This window comes from Perca flavescens, unplaced genomic scaffold (genome assembly GCF_004354835.1).
Source record: "Perca flavescens isolate YP-PL-M2 unplaced genomic scaffold, PFLA_1.0 EPR50_1.1_unplaced_scaf_4, whole genome shotgun sequence".
NCBI classification, from domain to species: Eukaryota; Metazoa; Chordata; class Actinopteri; order Perciformes; family Percidae; genus Perca; species Perca flavescens.
The window spans coordinates 151,232-172,115 of NW_021166691.1; the positions used below are offsets into that span (position 1 = coordinate 151,232).

Here is a 20,884-nt window from a genome sequence, read left to right on the forward strand (position 1 = left end):
GCTGTCAGATGAATGTAGTGGAGTAACTAAAGTAACTAGTAACTAAAGCTGGAACAGATGAATGTAGCGGAGTAACTACAGTAACTAGTAACTAAAGCTGTCAGATGAATGTAGTGGAGTAACTAAAGTAACTAGTAACTAAAGCTGTCAGATGAATGTAGTGGAGTAACTACAGTAACTAGTAACTAAAGCTGTCAGATGAATGTAGTGGAGTAACTAAAGTAACTAGTAACTAAAGCTGGAACAGATGAATGTAGCGGAGTAACTACAGTAACTAGTAACTAAAGCTGTCAGATGAATGTAGTGGAGTAACTAAAGTAACTAGTAACTAAAGCTGTCAGATGAATGTAGTGGAGTAACTACAGTAACTAGTAACTAAAGCTGTCAGATGAATGTAGTGGAGTAACTAAAGTAACTAGTAACTAAAGCTGTAACAGATGAATGTAGTGGAGTAACTAAAGTAACTAGTAACTAAAGCTGGAACAGATGAATGTAGTGGAGTAACTAAAGTAACTAGTAACTAAAGCTGGAACAGATGAATGTAGCGGAGTAACTAAAGTAACTAGTAACTAAAGCTGGAACAGATGAATGTAGCAGAGTAACTAAAGTAACTAGTAACTAAAGCTGGAACAGATGAATGTAGCGGAGTAACTAAAGTAACTAGTAACTAACCAGAAGGTATATTACTTAATTGCAGAGGGAATTAATATTGCACAAGTAGTATCTTACAGTGACATCAGTGTGTGCACATTAAAGTGATGGTTCGGAGTAATGTCACTCTAGGGTCCTCTGCACCATGACCTCGACCCCCCCAGAAGCTTTTTTCAGCTGGGCCTAACATTGGGAGAGTTAGCGTAGAGTAGCGTAATCAGCTGAATAGCTTAGCGCAGGGGCTAATGGACCCACGTTTGTATCTTGTAAGTTACCCCACTAATAATGCCTGAAATGATACCAAACGTCTACAGTAGTACATATAGGTTATGTACTCATAAAACGATGGATTGGAAAGTTTGTAAGTACACCAGAAGTTTATGAACACTTGCCTGCTCTCTTCTACTCTCTGCTGTTGTTGCTGCTGCTACCTGCAGTTAGACGAGTGCTTAGGGCCGTCTACAAATTACTACACCGAAAAGAGATACAACAAAAATATTTAATGATTAAATAAGGTAATGTCTCCAAACTTAACTCAGTTACTACTTGTCTCCTGCTAGTTATACTACAGCACTTTCCTTAAAAAAAAAAGTTAAATTAAAAAATATTTTTGTTGCATCTCTTTTCGGTGTTGTAATGTGTAGACGGCCCTAAGCACTCGTCTTACAGCAGCAAAAAATAAAATAAAAATGGACTTAACACCCTTCCAAATACACACACAGACAGAAACACACACACAATCACGTACACACACAGAGGCAGACACACACACACACACACACAGACAAACCCACATACACACACACACACACACACACAGACAAAGAAACACATACACACAAACACACACACAAACACACACACACACACACACACACACACACACACACACACACACACACACACACACACACACACACACACACACACACACACACACACACACACACCTCTGTCATTCATTCTCTTTCTGGGAGAACAGGAACATTGGAAAGACTCCAGGACTAATGTCATCTTTCTGTCCTCTAATGGAGAAAAAGACTCCAGGACTAATGTCATCTTTCTGTCCTCTAATGGAGAAAAGACTCCAGGACTAATGTCATCTTTCTGTCCTCTAATGGAGACAAGACTCCAGGACTAATGTCATCTTTCTGTCCTCTAATGGAGACAAGACTCCAGGACTAATGTCATCTTTCTGTCCTCTAATGGAGACAAGACTCCAGGACTAATGTCATCTTTCTGTCCTCTAACGGAGACAAGACTCCAGGACTAATGTCATCTTTCTGTCCTCTAATGGAGAAAAGACTGCATTATGACAATCAACCACCTGTCCTGTGTATCTGTTTTACAGACCAGGGGTCTCATTTCTAAACGTGGCGTACGCACAAAACGGGGCTGAAAAAGTGCGTAAGCCACTTCCCACGCAAAGGTTGTGATTTATAAAAAACAAACTTGACTGGAGAATGTGAGGTCCTCCACGCAAACTCTGAACCGTGCGTACGCACATTTTGGAGACAAAATAGGAACTGGAAACACAGATGGTGAGGTGGTGAACTGAAGTCAGACTGCAGAGAGTACATGGGAATAACTATAAGAGTACAAAAAATAAAAATATTGATGCCTCGCACATTTTTTCACTCCATATCATCCACGTCACCATGAAGATTAAATCCAGCAGTGTTATTTGCGCTTGTACTCAGTGATAAATGTTCCATAAACTGAAATCTTCAATAAAAATGTGTTCTTAATATTTTATTGGCGCTGTCTCACCGTCACATTGTCCAATACGGGGCGCAGGAGGAGGAGATGGCCTGACTGCATGGAATACAGGGTAACATCAAATACCCTACCATTAAATAACGGCAGTGTAAATAACTAAATATATGTCTTTAAAACTGTGCATATATCATCAAATGTCAAAGTCTGGAAATACAGCCGTTAAGCTCTCGCGCAATATTTACCCTTAATGTCCTCGTTATCAGTCCGAACTTTAAAACTGTTAACAAAACCTTCATGAAGAAAAGTGTGTTTGCCTATTACATTTTCTTTTGTCTTCAGATTGTATTGCTGTGTTGGCGAGGTGTTAACAATCACAAATTGCTGTAAACATATAAATACTGCAGTGACCCCGTGTGTAATGCTGCATGATGGCCCTGCTGGCCCTGCAGGAGGACTAACCCCAATGGAAGAATCAGGAGAGAAAGAGACTTCAGGGACCATGACCATGACTGGCTAATTTGCCGATTTAGATTCCCTAAAGCTGAGCTCTTGGATCTATGTACTGAACTGGGTCCAGTAGAGAGGGCAACGCACCGGAACCGTGCCATCCCGGTCCAAATACAGGTCTTCGCCACTCTGGGTGAAACCAGCTGTTTCCAGAGGGAAATGGGAAAGTGTTTTTTTAAATAAATATTATATATAATCTTCAACTTCATCACTAAGGCTTGTTTGGATATAATATATAGTTCTGTTAAATCTTATTATAATACGTCTGGTATATCAAAGTTGTCCAGAGTGCCGTAATGCCTACCATTTTGAAAGATTTTATTAATAAAGGTAGTCTATAATTCCGGTTTCCCTACACTGTGCAACAGTGGCCGACAACAGGCCGAAATTATAATTCAATTGGCAGCAATTCCCGAGCGTCTGAGAGGTTTATTAATTTATTTATTGTTTTCTCCGCCAGTCGTCATGATTCGGCATGATTCGGTGTGACGAAAGAATTGCCAGGGTCATTAACATACTGATCAGCATTCACAAGGTGCTTTGCTTTGACTATTTATGGTTAACAATGGGCGTGTACAGGGCGGGATAAGAGGCTGATCCACCTACGCACACTTGTAGGTAATCTGTGATTTATAAAGGGAACATTGCTTACAGGTGTGCGTACACATGGTTTTATAAATCTGACTTTTTTTCGGCGTACGCCATTTTAGGCTTTTGGGCCTTAGTGTATCTGCTTTTTTTGATAGCGCTGCAAACCCTTGGTGTTCTCTCAATGAGCTTCATGAAGTAGTCACCTGAAATGGTTTTACCTTCACAGGTGGGCTTTGTCAGGGTTAATTAAATAAAATTAAAAAAAAAAATTTTTACTTTGAAGAATCTAAAATATAAGACATGTTTTCAGTTATTTCACACTTTTTTGTTAAGTACATAATTCCATATGTGTTCATTCATAGTTTTGATGCCTTCAGTGAGAATCTACAATGTAAATAGTCATGAAAATAAAAAGGAAACGCATTGAATGAGAAGGTGGGTCCAAACTTTTGGCCTGTACTGTATTAAGAGTAGCCTAATCGTTATTCCCACATGTACTGACTTCAGTTCACCACCTCACCATCTGCATCACCAATTCCTATTTTGTCTCCAAAATCTGCGTATGCATGGTTTAGAATTTGCGGGAGGACCGCACATTCTAATAAGGCGCATGCCATCAACGACCTTTTCACCAAGGAAAAGATGGATTTTAGGTTTCTTACAGAAACGTGGCAAAAGGATAAGGAAGCTGTACATTTAAATGAGCTCTGTCCTACAGGCTGCTCTATGATTGGGACACCTCGAACGGCACGCCGAGGCGGCGGCCTTGCTGTTGTGTATCGTGACAGATTCTTATGCAGAGTAATCCACTCTGAATCCTTCACCTCTTTTGAATCACAGATGATTAAGGTCGGTTCTGATAACATATTTTATTGTGTGCTAATTTACCACCCTCCTGGTCCTGCAGGCATCTTTCTTACTGACTTTACTGATTTTTTAACCTCTATAATTAAGCTGGAGAAAGTCTTAATTATTGGAGACTTTAATCTTCATATTGATGATATGTCATGTATTGCAGCTACAGATCTCCTATCCATTACTGACTCTTAATTTTACGCAACATGTCACAGGACCTACACACTTAAAGGGGCATACCCTGGACCTTGTTTTCTCACTAGGTCTAGAGATAGTAAATGTGTGTGTGGAGGATGTACATGTGAGTGACCATAGTTGTGTTTTCTTTAACCTGAACTTACCTCGGGTCCCCTCGCCTCTGAGAATGAAGGCTCAAAGGAGAGTTATTAACCAGGATGTTGCTGGGAAGTTTTCTATGTTGTTTGAGCGATGCAGGCTAAGGGGTTGCAGTGATGCCAATGTGTATGCTGAGTCTTTTAACAGCCAATGTTTAGCAATTTTAGATGAAGTAGCTCCTATGAAATCAAACATTGTATCTCTTAAAAAGTCTTGCCCCTGGATAAATACATCCATTCAGAGCTGTAAAAGTAAACGTCGGAAGATAGAGCGCTTATGGAAAACAACTAAACTCGAAGTTCACAGGCTTTATCTTAGGGAATTAACTACCTCCCTAAATGAACGTCTGAAAAGTGCTAGAACTAAATACTTCTCTCAGCTAATATCCTCTAATAAGAAAAACCCCAAATTCTTGTTTGACACCATTAATTCAATTGTTTCACCATCTGTCTCTCCAATTGCGGTGTTCTCTTTGTTAAACAGTAATGTATTCCTTGACTTCTTTGTTGAGAAGATTAAAGATATCAGATCTAGTATTTTACCTCCTCCTGCTTGTTTCAAAGCTTGTACTTTGGCGCTTCCTCATCCATGTTTTTCCTTTGAATTAGTGACATTACATGAGGTTACCACTTTGCTAGATAAGTTGAAACCTTCTTGTTGTCACAGTGATGTTCTCCCAACTATGCTGTTTAAGCAGGTTTTTCATAGTATTGGCCCCTGTGTTGTAGAAATGATCAATACCTCTCTTTTAACTGGTGTGGTTCCTGACTTTTTTAAACATGCTATTGTTGAACCGGTTCTTAAAAAGCCCAGTTTAGATCCATTGCAACCCATGGATTATAGGCCTATATCTAAACTCCCTTTTATGGCTAAGATTCTAGAGAAAGTGGTAGCAGAGCAGCTTACTACTTTCTTGGAGATAAATAATATTTTTGACAAATAGTCAGGTTTCCGGAAAAAACATTCTACGGAAACTGCACTAGTTAAAGTTTCGAGTGATATTTTGATGTCAGCAGATTGTGGAAAGCATACAGTGTTAGTTTTATTGGACCTTACATCCGCCTTTGACACTATTGATCACAATATTTTGATTAATAAACTTCAGGATCTATTAGGGATATCGGGATCAGTTTTAAAATGGTTTTCATCTTACCTTACCGGCAGAAGTTTTGGTGTCTTTATAAATCAGATCATGTCAGATACTGCAGGTCTATCGAGTGGTGTTCCTCAGGGTTCTGTCCTGGGACCGATTCTCTTCCTTTTGTATATACTTCCTCTAGGACATATAATTGGCCAGTTCAAGGATGTTTCTTATCACTTGTATGCAGATGACATTCAGCTATACTACTCTTTTAAGCCTACTGAGTTATATAAACTGTCTTCCCTACTCAACTGTCTGAGTGGGATTAAGCAGTGGCTAAATGATAACCTTTTACTGTTGAACTCAGCTAAGACTGAAACACTAATCATTGCCCCAGAGCAGAGCATCTCTCACATAAAACAGCATCTCGGTGCCTTAGGCTCGTCTGTGCAGCCGAGTCTCAGGAGCTTAGGTGTTGTTTTTGATGTTGCCATGTCTCTGGAGAAACACTCGAAGCAACTTATTAAAAACTGTTTCTTTCAATTAAGCAACATTTCTAAGATAAGAGCCTTGGTGTCAAAGGACGAATTGGAGATGATCATTCATGCATTTATTTCGTCCCGTTTAGACTATTGTAATAGTCTTTTTATTTGTCTTGATAAGAAAGACCTTTGTCGCCTCCATGCTGTCCAGAATTCTGCTGTTAGGCTTTTAACCCACACTAGCAAGCGGGCCCACATCGCTCCGGTTTTAGCTTCACTTCATTGGTTACCAGTGAAATTTAGAATACACTTCAAGATTTTGGTTCTAACTTTTAGAGCCCTACAAGGTCAGGCGCCCCCTTATATCTCTGACCTGATACAGCTGCGTACGTCCTCACGTAGTCTGAGATCAACAGGTCAGAGATTTTTAGTTGCCCCCCGTACACATTTTAAAACTAGAGGGGACCGTTCGTTTCAAGCTGTGGCACCAAGGCTGTGGAACTCTTTGCCTCCTTCCGTACGCTGCTTGGATTCAGTGACAAATTTTAAAAACGCAGTTGAAAACTCTTCTTTTTAAAGAGGCGTTTCAATAGACCATAGGGTGATTAGGTCGGTTTTATTGTGTCTTAAGTGTATTTCTGTTTATTTTTCCGATTATGTACTGCAATGTATAAATGTTGTGTATCCACCCATTTGTTGTGAAGCACTTTGTGTTTTTTATCTGTGAAATGTGCTATACAAATAAATTTTACTTACTTACTTACTTACATTCTTGCGTCAAGTTTGTTTTTTATAAATCACAACCTTTGCGTGGGAAGTGGCATACGCACATTTTCAGTCCCGTTTTGTGCGTACGCCACGTTTATAAATGAAACCCCTGGTAAGAAGGCAGGTTGGGGGGGTGGGACTTTCACACGGGAATCCAGGGTTCATGTCCCATTTGAAAAGAGTTTTTTAACTTTAGGGAACAAACGGAGCTACGTCACGTTCTGCATCGTGTGGTAACCTTCAGGAAGTGAAGTCACGTCTGATCTTAACTAGCGATGCCCCAATCGCACTTTTAGCCGCCTGATACCGATTGTCTTCATAACTCCATAACTCTGTTGTCTTCTGTTGTATCAGGTGGATCAAAACTTTACCAATCATGTCCACGTCATGCTCCCAGACGCTCTGTCCTTCGTCTTGGACTATTAGAGTCACTTCTGGTGTGTTTACAGGCAGGCGGATCTCAAACGTTGGGTGGTAGTTTGGTCCAAACTCCAGCTCAAAATCTGCTTTCTGAGAAAGCAAAGATTCAGTATCTGCAGAGAATCTAAAGTCAACTAAAGGATGAAAAGATGTCAGCATGTTCCAGCACTAACAAAGACTTTTATTTTGAAATCCTCACCTTTGGCTGTATTGTAACAGCCTGAGGACAGTGGACAGTGTAACTTTGGTCTTTGATGAGTCTACATGTGGAAGGAACCTGGATGTTCCTAGATTGGTGATATTGTGCACTCACCTAAAGACACATCAGAATATTTTAACTTTTAAAATCAAGTACACACCACCACTCGTTTGAACACACAGACTGGAGTATGTTTTCCACCCTGGACTCCACAAGGACATTGAGTCATATGCCTCCTACGTTCTGGACTACGTCAACACCAACAGCACTACAACCCTCCACCAGATTTCAACATGCTCCCTGGTGTTTTAAGACAGGCTGCAGACATTGGAACATGAAGCCTTACCGTGCTCAGAGGGATGTTTCTTGGCAGGAGAAGCACATTGAGTTTCTGCCTCTCTGTTTCTGGAGTTAGGTGTCCCAGGAACAGCAGAACTTGGCCGCTGACAGGTTTGGTCCACAACCTTTTAACGACATTCCAGCCCAGGCCAAAGACAGAGAGGTGAGGGACATTTACAACCACATGAGAGTCAGTAATCTCCAGCGGCTCAAGGATGCTCATCCCATCATCAGTGATGTGGACGACAGACAACAGGCCATCAGGCAGAGGAGCTGTGGAGACACACAGCTGGTCCACTCTGGTTTGATGGAGAATGATTGTAGTGCAGCAGTGTTACTAGTTGGACTACTACTAACTAGCAGCTCTAGTAAACTCATCTCTTACCATCTATGATTTCACAGTGTGGAAGGTGGAGCTGACAGACAGCAGCCTCCTCTGAACACCTGATGTCGTACAGCGGCCCTGCAGCCATCCTGCCAGCTGATTGGAGGAGGCTCCCGTCCCATTGGACAATGTTGTACAGCAGCTCCGCCTCCTGAGTCGTAACAAACACCAGTCCAGTCAAAGCACACTGGAACACACCTGGACCAGGACACCTGAACCTGTCGGGACACAGAAGGGCCAATCACAAAGCAGCTCTCCCTCTGTGGGTCCAATCAGGTGTTGAGATGAAGCGTGCAGACGTGGTGTTGTTCTTCATCTGGTCCGTCCAGTTCTCCACCTTTCAGTCTTCCTTTGTGCTCGGTCCCAACCTGCCATCTCTCGGATTCTTCAGCTGACTGATCACCTGTCCTGACCTCCAACTGAACGGCAAACACTAAAACTGTCTGGCACTAATTCACCCAGAGCCACAGATTTAATCTGCCCAGGAAACACAAACACACACCATCCATCCAGCTGTTGTCGTAGTAACAAGTCAGAAAAACTAGAAATGGGATCGCTGCATCGCTTCAAAACAAAGTTGGGGACCAAAGAGAGTAAAGCAGCAGCTGCAGTGAAGTGAAGAGGAAGAAGTGAAAGGAGATGAAATGACAGTTCAAGAGTGTGTGGAGGAGTTTCTGAAGCTGTTTGATCATCTGAAATGCACTTCTGATGGAGTATACACACGTACTGAAATGAGATCAACTGTAAAGGCTGAACTTTACATTAAAGTGGAAACGTCCTTGCACACTGTGTCCAAAATTTTCATATGCCTTTTTTCGTTTGTCTTCCTAAAAATGCATCACACACATAAACCTTGCACACTGAGTCCGATGCGTAAAATTTCGCAAAAACAATACAAAATGTGATGCTGCTGTTGCTCTGCCTCTCTCTCCTTCTCTCTCACTTCATCCCTCTCTTCTCTCTGTTGACATTAACATTACCTCTCCTTCTCTCTCTCCTTCTCCCTCACTTCATCCCTCTCTTCTCTCTGTTGACAGTAACATTACCTCTCCTTCTCTCTCCTTCTCCATCACTTCATCCCTCTCTTCTCTCTGTTGACAGTAACATTACCTCTCCTTCTCTCTCCTTCTCCATCACTTCATCCCTCTCTTCTCTCTGTTGACAGTAACATTACCTCTCCTTCTCTCCCCTTCTCCATCACTTCATCCCTCTCTTCTCTCTGTTGACAGTAACATTACCTCTCCTTCTCTCTCCTTCTCCATCACTTCATCCCTCTCTTCTCTGTTGACAGTAACATTACCTCTCCTTCTCTCTCTCCTTCTCCATCACTTCATCCCTCTCTTCTCTCTGTTGACAGTAACATTACCTCTCTTCTCTCTCTCCTTCTCCCTCACTTCATCCCTCTCTTCTCTCTGTTGACAGTAACATTACCTCTCCTTCTCTCTCTCCTTCTCCCTCACTTCATCCCTCTCTTCTCTCTGTTGACAGTAACGTTACCTCTCCTTCTCTCTCTCCTTCTCCCTCACTTCATCCCTCTCTTCTCTCTGTTGACAGTAACATTACCTCTCCTTCTCTCTCTCCTTCTCCATCACTTCATCCCTCTCTTCTCTCTGTTGACAGTAACATTACCTCTCCTTCTCTCTCTCCTTCTCCCTCACTTCATCCCTCTCTTCTCTCTGTTGACAGTAACATTACCTCTCCTTCTCTCTCTCCTTCTCCATCACTTCATCCCTCTCTTCTCTCTGTTGACAGTAACATTACCTCTCGGTCTGTGTCTTCTTGCGTTTGGCTCCCTGAAGGAGTGTCACTGCCCTCTCTCTCTCTCTCTCTGTCTCCATCACTACTATTGCTCTCCTTTTTCCGTCTGTATTCTCCTAATCCCCTCTTCTATTCTCCTCATCATCCTTCTGGATATTACCATCTGACCCATTGACAGAAGACTATCTGACTTATGAAATTATACGCTGCACTCTGCAAGCGTCTCTCTGTCCTGCATTTCTCAAAAGGCTCGTACCTTCTCCTTGTTAAAACACATATAAATGCTTGCTACGAATGTGAAGAAAAAAAAACGCAGAAAATTTAGCCCGTTCTTAATTTTTATATGATGGACAAAAATTGTGGCAGTGTGATAATAAACATGATTGAAACGTGAGGTCGTATTTATTTTTTAACGTCCACGAATTTAGGACTCAGTGTGCAATAACTTTAAGTGTTGAAAGGAGGTCAAAACATATTCATCTTTTTATGATTTGGTTACCTGTATGAAGTCTTTCCAGACTCAGTCAGCAGCTCAGGTGTGAAAGGGTCCTGAAATTGAAAAAAAAGAAGTGATTAGCAACAGGTCAGGATGCTCACTGCTTTACTTTCTACTCTACGTGCACTCTTTCCTCTTTATTCATCAATTCACCATATGGCAGAAGGACTAAATCATTGTTATTATTCAGTAAAATTATGGTGCACAAGTGAAGCCTGCAGGACTCTGTTGGACAGCATCAATATTCTAGCCTGGAGGGAAATGAAGTGAGGAAGCCCTGTCTGATCACTGACACATTAATACTAATGTCAAAGTGAAAGACTCTCCACACACAAGCTGCTGCTGCTGCTGCTGCTGCTGCTGCTGCTGCATCAACCTTTCTGGATCACCAGGACTCAGCTGGTCCTCTCTTCTGTCCTCAGACACATCAAGGTCTGTCTTTGACCCATCTGATGGAGACAAGAAGACACAGCAGATGGCAAACTTCTACTTCAACTTTATTTGGGTCCCCGAAGGGCGATTAGGTGTGCAGCAAGTATAAACACATACAAGACACATAAACACATACAAGTTCTAGACACAGTCCAACTGGAACACAACCGTAACAGTATATGAGGACTAATAAGTAGCAGTACAAGGTGCATGGATAGCAGGGTCACAGTAACCTACATATAGGAAAACGTGCATATCAGCCTACAAAGTTGACACAATATAATCAGCAATGACCATCATCAACACAACATCAGCATCCATTATATTACATCACCAACCCCTTTTATCAACATCTCTGACATCCTCAACACATAGTCAACAGACTAGAATATATAACCAACCAACCAAGGAATAAAGAAAGAAAGAAAAGAAAGAAGATGAAATGAGGTAGCCATGAGATCAAAGAAAACTCCTCCCCTGACCCCTATTCAAATAGGAAATGGCTGGAGGTATAAAGGAGTACTTGTACCTGTTACTCCTTAGAGATAGACATTTTTGACGGGAGCCAAACGTCAAGGACTGAAATTCAGGAAATAAGGGGTGGGAACTGTCGGAGCAAATCGCATTAGCTTTCCTGACTATCTGTCCATGGAACAGGTCTGATAATGTGCACTGTTGGACACACAATATCTTGTTGCTTATCTTCACAACTCTGTTTAGTGCAATTTTGGACTTGATGTTAAGATTTCCGAACCAACAGAGAAGGGAGAAAGTCAGGACAGACTCAATATAAGATCTGTAGAACAGAATCATGAGGGACTTTTTGACATGAAACTTGGACAGTTTCCTCAGGCAATACAGTCGCTGCTGGCCTTCAAAGTGGAAATTAAATTTGAGCTTGTAATCCACTATGGTCCCAAGATATTTATAGGTTTCAGCAGAGTCTACAGTCTGCCCTTTGATAATGGTATTTTGGTAGTTAGTGGATTTGTGTCTAAAATCAATGCACATGTCCTTAGTTTTCTGCACATTAAGGCGTAGGAATGCATTGTCACACCAATCTACAAATTCATCAACTACAGGACCGTGGCTGTTTTCACTGTCATGTAGGAGGCTGACTATCACAGTCATCAGCAAACTCTAAAATCAAACCGTTTTCGTGCCGACTATGACAGCCGTCAGTATAAAGAATGTAGAGGAGAGGGGAAAGAACACAGCCCTGGGGGGAGACCCAGTGAATGATATCAGTTCCCCAGACGTGCATCCATTAACCCCCACTCTCTGAGTTCTGTATGTTAAAAAGTCAAGAAATCACCCAACAATGTTCAAATCTAAGCTGAAATTATTGATAAGTTTATCAATTAGAATGTGGGGCTGGGTCATGTTAAAAGCTGACGAAAAGACAACAAATAGCAACTTGCCATGGTTTTTGTTTCCTTTAAGATGTTCTAAAACAAGGTTTATTAAGGTCGCAGTGGCATCTTCTACTCACCGGCCAGCTCTATATATTCGAACTGAAGAGGTTTCAAGTTGATGTGCAGTCTTGGTAAGGATATCTCTTTTTATCAGTTTTTCGAAGGACTTCATTACAAGAGAAGTCAGGGCCACAGGTCTGAAAAGAACTTTGGGATAGTTGTTTTTGGCTACAGGGATGACTATCGACTGCTTCCAACTCTTTGACACCCTCTATAGGTGAAGTGACAGATGGAAGATATGGTGAAAGATGGGGGCTAATTGTTCTGCACAGGAGGAAAGCAATTGACTACTTATACAATCAGGACCTGGGCTTTTCCTAGCTTTAGAATTTTTAAAAGATTTGGCCACAGAGAGAACATCAAAGGGATTAAGTCCCTAACTGGATAGTTTGTTTTTCAAATTTAGAATTTCACTATTCAAATCAAGGCAATCAAACCTGAGATAAAACTTATTAAACTCTTGTGCCAATTGATTGTCAGAATTAAAACCATCAAGGGACACCTGAAGTTTGCCTTTGCTTTCTGAACCTACAATAGTTTTTAAACCATTCCAGGCAGACCCCAGTCTATTGTTAGCAAGTTCTCTTTCCAACTTCTCTTTGTAATTCTGTTTCGCACAGCCTATTTCACTCCTGATCTCTTTTTTAAGGATGTTCAACTCTGTAAGGTTGCCCTCTCGAAATACCCTTCTTTTCACATTTAACAGCTACAACATTTAACAGGTTTTCAGAGATTTTCACACCTATGGCTTGCTGTTAGGAAATACCTTTACAGTCTTTTTTGGTCTTGACAGAAGGTCACATAGCTGTTGATAACGTCTGTCAGCTCATCAATGTCACTGCAAGATTCCTTAAACATGCCCCAGTATGTGCAGTCAAAGCATCCCTGTAAACTCTATGAGCTGCACACAATTGTGATCAGCCCCTCCCAGCGAGGAAAAGGGTAGGGACTTAAATGCTCCATTGACAGAACCATAATGTCAAAAATCTTGTTATGCCTGGTTGAGCAGGAGAACTTATTGTACAAGCATGGCACATCTGGAGATATAGATTGCAGCCTCTGGGTTACTTTAAGTACAGACTCTGAGGCTTCCTCCTCATTATCTCTCAGGTGAATGTACACAACGGTGACAAATATCTGGGATGCAAATCATTGTATTCTATTTTTACTTACGTTTTGCACAACGTCGCAACTTTATTGGAACTGGGGTTTGTATATTGGGCAAACGATCAACCAGGTGATCTACCAGGGCACCCCAAAGCTGAAGTTATTAAATGGTGCAGTAAGTGATGCTGTGCAAAGATTTTTGATATTTGAATTAAACACAGCTACAACCCCCCCTTCAGAAGCTCTGCCCCCCAGATTCACCGACAGATAATACTGGCCGGCCTGCACTTTCACATGCTGCCTCCCCCCCACCATCAACTGCCACTGCCTGTTGCTGATTGGCTTGAATAAGTGTCCAAAGTTAGCACCTTCTACTAGCCAAATGCTGGTAAAATATGCAAGTGACTGGTAGATTTGCTTCACCACACAGCCAGCATACGGTAATGTCTTCCATGAGTTCATCCAGAACTCCCAGTCAGCAAGCATGTTTAGTTATTCTGTTTTGGCGCCGCCCCCTTGCTGGCGACTCTGCTACCACTGTGTTGGATGACACTGCTTTAGTGGGTCTACTTAATCAGGGTGATGATCTTGCCTACAGAAGAGAGGTGCAGTCTTTTTATACCTGGTGTGAGTCTAACTTTATGAAACTGAACGTAGGAAAGACCAAAGAACTTGTTATTGATTTTAGGAAGAAAAAAGAGAAGGTCCTTCCAGTTATAATTAATGGGCAGTTGATTGAAATTGTGCAGTCATATAAATTCTTAGGTATATACCTGGACGAAAAATTAAACTGGAAGGAGAATACGAATGTCCTAATGAAGAAGGCTCAGTCGAGATTGTTCTTTTTGAGAAAACTTAGATCATTCAACATCAGCACAAAGCTCTTAAATGTTTTTTATCAAGGGATTTTGGCTAGTGTTCTTTTTTATGCTGTACTGTGCTGGGGAGGCAGTATATCTGTTGAGGACAAAAATAGGATAAACAAGTTAATCAAGAGAGCTGGTTCAGTTATTGGTCTTAACCCGGATGTACTGGAGGTTATTGTAGAGAAGAGGATTAGTTCAAAACTAAAAATTGTCCTGCTTTTTGAAGGCCATCCATTACACCCACTGTTCAAAGGACTCCGAAGCTCTTTCAGTGAGCGATTGGTAATGCCTCGGTGCTCTAGTGAGCGCATGAGAAGGTCTTTTGTTCCCACTGCGGTTAGATATTTTAACCTACACTGTTAACCGTTGGATATTATTCTTGTGTGAAATTGTGTCTCCTTATTAGGGTCTATTGGTCCACTAGTCCAGAATTATTTGTTTGTTTATTTGTCTGTTAGTTGTGTATTGTGTTCGATTGCTGTATGGTTGGTGGCAAACCAGTTTCCCTATCGGGATTAATAAAGTTTTTTCAATTTCAATTCAATTTCAATTTCAATTCCATTTCTCTTTGCTGAGGTCAGCTAATGTCAGTTAAACGTGACAGACTTGTGACGGCTGTGACAGACAACAGCAGAGAAACAGACTTTACTTTCGGTTTGCGAGTTCCAGGTGAAGTCAGGAACACGGATGTTGTAGATCAGGGGTCGTCAACTACATTTTTTCAAGGGCCAGAATTTTTCTAAGCAGACACTCTGGGGACCGGACTTTCAAATAAAGAAAATAAAATTAATTTATACCTAATACATGTATTAGTGTGAGCAAACTCCAAAAAACGATGGAAACTCCATAATGATAACTGGCTCTTTAACTAGAAAATGATTTCAGACTAAGAGGCAGTTTACTGAGGAGTGATGGTTAAAATATGTGATTATAGAAACATTATTGTAGTATGCAGCATCCTGATCTTCTCCGTGAACCATCACCTTATCGTGGTGGAGAGGTTTGTGTGTCTCTGTGAACCTGAGGGCTGTGTTGTCTGGAGCTTTGTGCTCCTGGTAGGGTCTCCCAAGGCAAAGTGGTCTCAGATGAGGGGCCAGACAAAGAATGGTTCAAAAACCCTATGAGTGATCGAGGTAGAGATGGAGTGACCCTGCCCGGAGGAAGCCCGGGGCCCCCGTCTGGAGCCAGGCCCAGACGGTGGGCTCGTCGGCGAGCGCCTGGTGGCCGGTTTTGCCACGGAGCCCGGCCGGGCACAGCCCGAACAAGCTACGTGGCTCCCATCTCTCCAGCCCATGGGCCCACCACCTGTGGGAGAAACCGCTGGGGTCGGGTGCGCTGCCAAATGGGTGGCAGTGAAGGTCAGGGGCCTCGACGGACCAGACCCTCTCTGTGGGGGAAGGAGCCGGAACTAGTGCGGGAGGTGGAGCGCTACCGGTTAGATCTGGTGGGGCTTACCTTTACGCACAGTCTCGGTTCTGGAACCGTACTCCTGGATAGGGGTTGGACTCTTTTCTTCTCCGGAGTTGCCCAGGGGATGAGGCGCCAGGCGGGTGTGGGGATACTAACAAGCCCCCGGCTGAGCGCCGCTAGGTTGGAGTTTACCCCGGTGGACGAGAGGGTCGCCTCCCTACGCCTGCGGGTTGAGGGGGGGAAAACTCTGACTGATGTTTGTGCATATGCACCAAACAGGAGTTCGGAGTATTCGGCCTTCTTGGAGATCTTGAGTGGAGTCCTGCATGGGGCGCCAGTGGGGACTCCATTGTTCTGCTGGGGACTTCAACGCACGTGGGCAATGATGGAGACAACTGGAGAGGCGTGATTGGGAGGAACGGCCTCCCTGATCTAAACCAGAGCGGTTGTTTGTTGTTGGACTTCTGTGCTAGTCATGGATTGTCTATAACGAACACCATGTTCGAACATAGGGATGCTCATAAGTGTACCTGGTACCAGAGCACCCTAGGCCGAAGGTCAATGATCGATTTTGTAATCGTTTCATCTGATCTGAGGCCGTATGTTTTGGACACTCGGGTGAAGAGAGGGGCAGAGCTGTCAACCGATCACCATCTGGTGGTGAGTTGGGTCAGGGGTGGGGAAGACTCTGGACAGACCTGGTAAGCCCAAACGTGTAGTGCGGGTAAATTGGGGACGTCTGGAGGAGGCCCCTGTCCGACAGACTTTCAACTCACACCTCCGGCGGAGCTTTCCGTGCATCCCTGTGGAGGCTGGGGGCATTGAACCCGAGTGGACAATGTTCAAAGTTTCCATTGCTGAAGCTGCTGCGAGGAGCTGTGGTCTTAGGGTCTTAGGTGCCTCAAGGGGCGGTAACCCACGAACACCGTGGTGGACACCGGTGGTCAGGGAAGCCGTCCGACTGAAGAAGGAGTCTTTCCGGGATATGTTATCTCGGAGTTCTCCGGAGGCAGTTGCAGGGTACCGAAGGGCCCGAAGGGCTGCAGCATCTGCCGTGAAAGAGGCAAAGCAGCGGGTGTGGGAGAAGTTTGGAGAAGACATGGAGGCTTTCGGTCGGCACCAAATGCTTCTGGAAAACTGTTCGCCACCTCAGGAGGGGGAAGCGGGGAACCATCCAAGCTGTGTACAGTAAGGATGGGACACTGTTGACCTCAACTGAGGAGGTAATAGGGCGGTGGAAGGAGCACTTTGAGGAACTCCTGAATCCGACTAATACGCCCTATATGTTAGAGGCAGAGCTGGAGGATGACGGGGGATTGTCGTCGATTTCCCAAGCGAAAGTCACTGATGTAGTCAAACAACTACACAGTGGCAAAGCCCCAGGGATTGATGAGATCCGTCCAGAAATGCTCAAGGCTCTGGGTGTGGAGGGGCTGTCCTGGTTGACACGACTCTTCAACATTGCGTGGAAGTCTGGAACAGTGCCAAAGGAGTGGCAGACTGGGGTGGTGGTTCCCCTTTTTAAAAAGGGGGACCAGAGGGTGTGTGCCAATTACAGGGGTATCACACTTCTCAGCCTCCCTGGTAAAGTCTACTCCAAAGTGCTGGAAAGAAGGGTTCGGCCGATAGTCGAACCTCGGGTTGAGGAGGAACAATGCGGATTCCGTCCTGGTCGTGGAACAACGGACCAGCTCTTCACTCTCACAAGGATCCTGGAGGGAGCCTGGGAGTGCCCAACCGGTCTACATGTGTTTTGTGGATTTGGAGAAGGTGTATGACCGGGTCCCCCGGGAGATACTGTGGGAGGTGCTGCGGGAGTATGGGGTGAGGGGGTCTCTACTCAGGGCCATCCAATCTCTGTACGACCAAAGCAAGAGCTGTGTCCGGGTTCTCGGCAGTAAGTCGGACTCGTTTCAGGTGAGGGTTGGCCTCCGCCAGGGCTGCACTTTGTCACCAATCCTGTTTGTAATATTTATGGACAGGATATCGAGGCGTAGTCGGGGTGGGGAGGGGTTGCAGTTTGGTGGGCTGGGGATCTCATCGCTGCTCTTTGCAGATGATGTGGTCCTGATGGCATCATCGGCCTGTGACCTTCAGCACTCACTGGGTCGGTTCGCAGCCGAATGTGAAGCGGTTGGGATGAGGATCAGCACCTCTAAATCGGAGGCCATGGTTCTCAGCAGGAAAACGATGGAATGCCTTCTCCAGGTAGGGAATGAGTCCTTACCCCAAGTGAAGGAGTTCAAGTACCTTGGGGTTTTGTTCGCGAGTGAGGGGACAATGGAGCGGGAGATTGGTCGGAGAATCGGCGCAGCGGGTGCGGTATTACATTCAATCTATCGCACCGTTGTGACGAAAAGAGAGCTGAGCCAGAAGGCAAAGCTCTCGATTTTTCGTTCCTACCCTCACCTATGGTCATGAAGGCTGGGTCATGACCGAAAGAACGAGATCCAGGGTACAAGCGGCCGAAATGGGTTTCCTCAGGAGGGTGGCTGGCGTCTCCCTTAGAGATAGGGTGAGAAGCTCAGCCATCCGTGAGGAGCTCGGAGTAGAGCCGCTGCTCCTTTGCGTCGAAAGGGGCCAGTTGAGGTGGTTCGGGCATCTGGTAAGGATGCCCCCTGGGCGCCTCCCTAGGGAGGTGTTCCAGGCACGTCCAGCTGGGAGGAGGCCTCGGGGAAGACCCAGGACTAGGTGGAGGGATTATATCTCCAACCTGGCCTGGGAACGCTCGGGATCCCCAGTCGGAGCTGGTTAATGTTGCTCGGGAAAGGGAAGTTTGTGGTCCCCTGCTGGAGCTGCTCCCCCCGCGACCCGACACCGGATAAGCGGACGAAGATGGATGGATGGATGGATGGATGGATGGCAGCATCCTGATTGGTGGAAAATGCTTGCAGAAAGAAATGGCTGTTGTCAGGTAAACATGTCACTGTCAAAGACGTGGAAAAGCCCAGCTTTAATGATGAATGACTGATAAGCAGGCTATGCACTCGTCATTTGCAATGAAAGATGCTGTTGCAAAATAATACAACCAGCATCATCACCATCAAGAATGAAAAACTCGAACATAATGATCGCGTCATTCACGTGCATATTAAGTATCTGTTAAGTATCTGTCCACATGTATCTGTTTTGGTCTTATAATACCTCCATAGATTTACCGCTCTAGCGGAGAGTGTGGTTTGTTCAGCCAGCAGTGAGGTTTACAAGAATTTGTCCAAATTTCCAGATTCCCGGCAAACTAAGATAAATAGTTAGACTACAAACCGACAGCTTTTGTTTTAGCTTGTTTGTAAAACTTTGCTATATGCAGAGTAGAGCTGTGTTTGCGTAAAACAGCACGGTGGACAAGAGTGGACTGAGCAGATTGATATATCACTTTCTACATGTTTATGCCGGTCTACACAGGTGAGTGCATTGATAAGTATTGACTTTTTACTCAGGAAGGTTTAATTGTAGCCTATTTACAGAAAAGAGACTACTCCTCTCTGTATCGTTCCCAGTCAGGTGCTGCGTGTTTTAACGCACACACATCTTGGCTCAGCGGTGTTTGTTTTAACGCACAAACATCTCGGCTCAACTGTGTGTGTGGAGCTCTGGCATCGCTGTACAGAATCCCGGCATGTGAATAGAGATGTGAATACAGTGGGCTGGGATTTTGCCTTAAATGCTTGAAATGATAAATAACAGAACGCTTTTTTTCCTCTTTACATTTTGTGAATTCATGATTATTCTGCGGGCCAGACTAAAAGCTTTGGTGGGCCAGATGTGGCCCGCGGGCCGCCAGTTGACGTCTGTTTCAGAATAATATTACGGTAAAGCCAGAGGCTGACTGTGGTCAAGCCGTCGTAATAACTTCAGAGGTTTGAATGAGTGATGTCACAGTTTGATGAATGAAATTAAAAACACACTTACACTTCCTCAGACCTGGTGTCAACCATCTGACTCCAGCAGGCTCCACCCTGAAAGGAGGAGGAGGGGGGGTGGGTCAGAGCAGCATGGAAACATGGACATTAAATAACTAACTCCTATTCCAGTGACTGTGCTCTGCCAGCACAAGAGTCACTTTATACAGTGATTGGTCCAGACGTCAGTGTATGTCTCTGATTGATCACATTCATTCCCACATTCTTGTCACAGCATAGAAAGCACATTGGTTTCTGCTAAGCTAGGCTAAACCTAGAGATGAAAGATGTCCTGGTAATAAGTTGATCAATGTGATATTTCTCAAAATGACAGACGGTTTCTTTACCATGCAGAGATTTGTCCAAACTGCATAGAATATTATTTTGATTCCTATAGGTGATCTCCCATGAGACTTCCTACACAAATATCTCCTTTCTGTTCATCAGTGTTTGTACCTGAGAGTGTCCAGTCTCCAGAGAGGATCCTTCAGTCCCGCTGACAGTAACTTCACTCCAGAATCTCCTGGATGATTGTAGGTCAGGTCCAGCTCTCTCAGATAGGAGGGGTTGGAGCTCAGAGCTGAGACCAGAGAAGAACAGCCTTCCTCTGAGATCAGACAGCCTGACAGACTGCAAATACACAGAACAACACACAGGAATCCTCTGTCAACACGTGGAGCCATGCGTTTGTTTGTTGTCCAGGTACATTTGGGTCCAGATTTAGAATGCATCTTTAAAATCATCTGTGGTATTTAATTATTTAACATCAAAAGCAAATGATTAAAAATCTGCATGGAAAGTAACTCTGAGTCTAATAACTACTGCCGAAGTTCATCATATCAGCAGACACAAAGCTAGATGTCAGCTGTTTTACCAACTAAAGTTAATCAGATTTTAAATGTTCATCAGTTGTATGTGTTAATGAATCCTGACCTGAGAGTCTCCAGTGTGCAGTGTGGACTCTTCAGTCCAACAGAGATCAGCTTTCCTCCTGAATCCTGCAGGTTGTTGTTACTCAGGTCCAGCTCTCTCAGACTAGAGGACTGGGAGCTGAGAACTGAGGACAGAGCTTCACAGCTTCTTTCTGACAAGTTACAGCCACTGA

At 43.9% G+C, this 20,884-nt stretch overlaps 1 protein-coding gene across 1 annotated transcript in view; it reads right to left on the reverse strand.

Annotated features, from left to right (window-relative positions):
- The window catches only part of LOC114551720 (caspase recruitment domain-containing protein 8), a 24,856-nt gene extending 4,483 nt beyond the window's left edge, over nt 1-20,373 (reverse strand). The window contains exons 1-8 of the mRNA XM_028572684.1: nt 20,236-20,373; nt 19,790-19,836; nt 10,921-11,036; nt 10,591-10,640; nt 8,334-8,551; nt 7,956-8,221; nt 7,610-7,723; nt 7,362-7,500 (exon numbers count right to left, since the gene is read on the reverse strand). Coding sequence (XP_028428485.1) covers nt 7,362-7,500; nt 7,610-7,723; nt 7,956-8,221; nt 8,334-8,551; nt 10,591-10,640; nt 10,921-10,959 — 826 coding nt within the window. The 5' untranslated portion in view covers nt 10,960-11,036; nt 19,790-19,836; nt 20,236-20,373. The remainder of the gene's footprint in view (nt 1-7,361; nt 7,501-7,609; nt 7,724-7,955; nt 8,222-8,333; nt 8,552-10,590; nt 10,641-10,920; nt 11,037-19,789; nt 19,837-20,235) is intronic.
- Nucleotides 20,374-20,884: the final 511 nt, after the last annotated feature.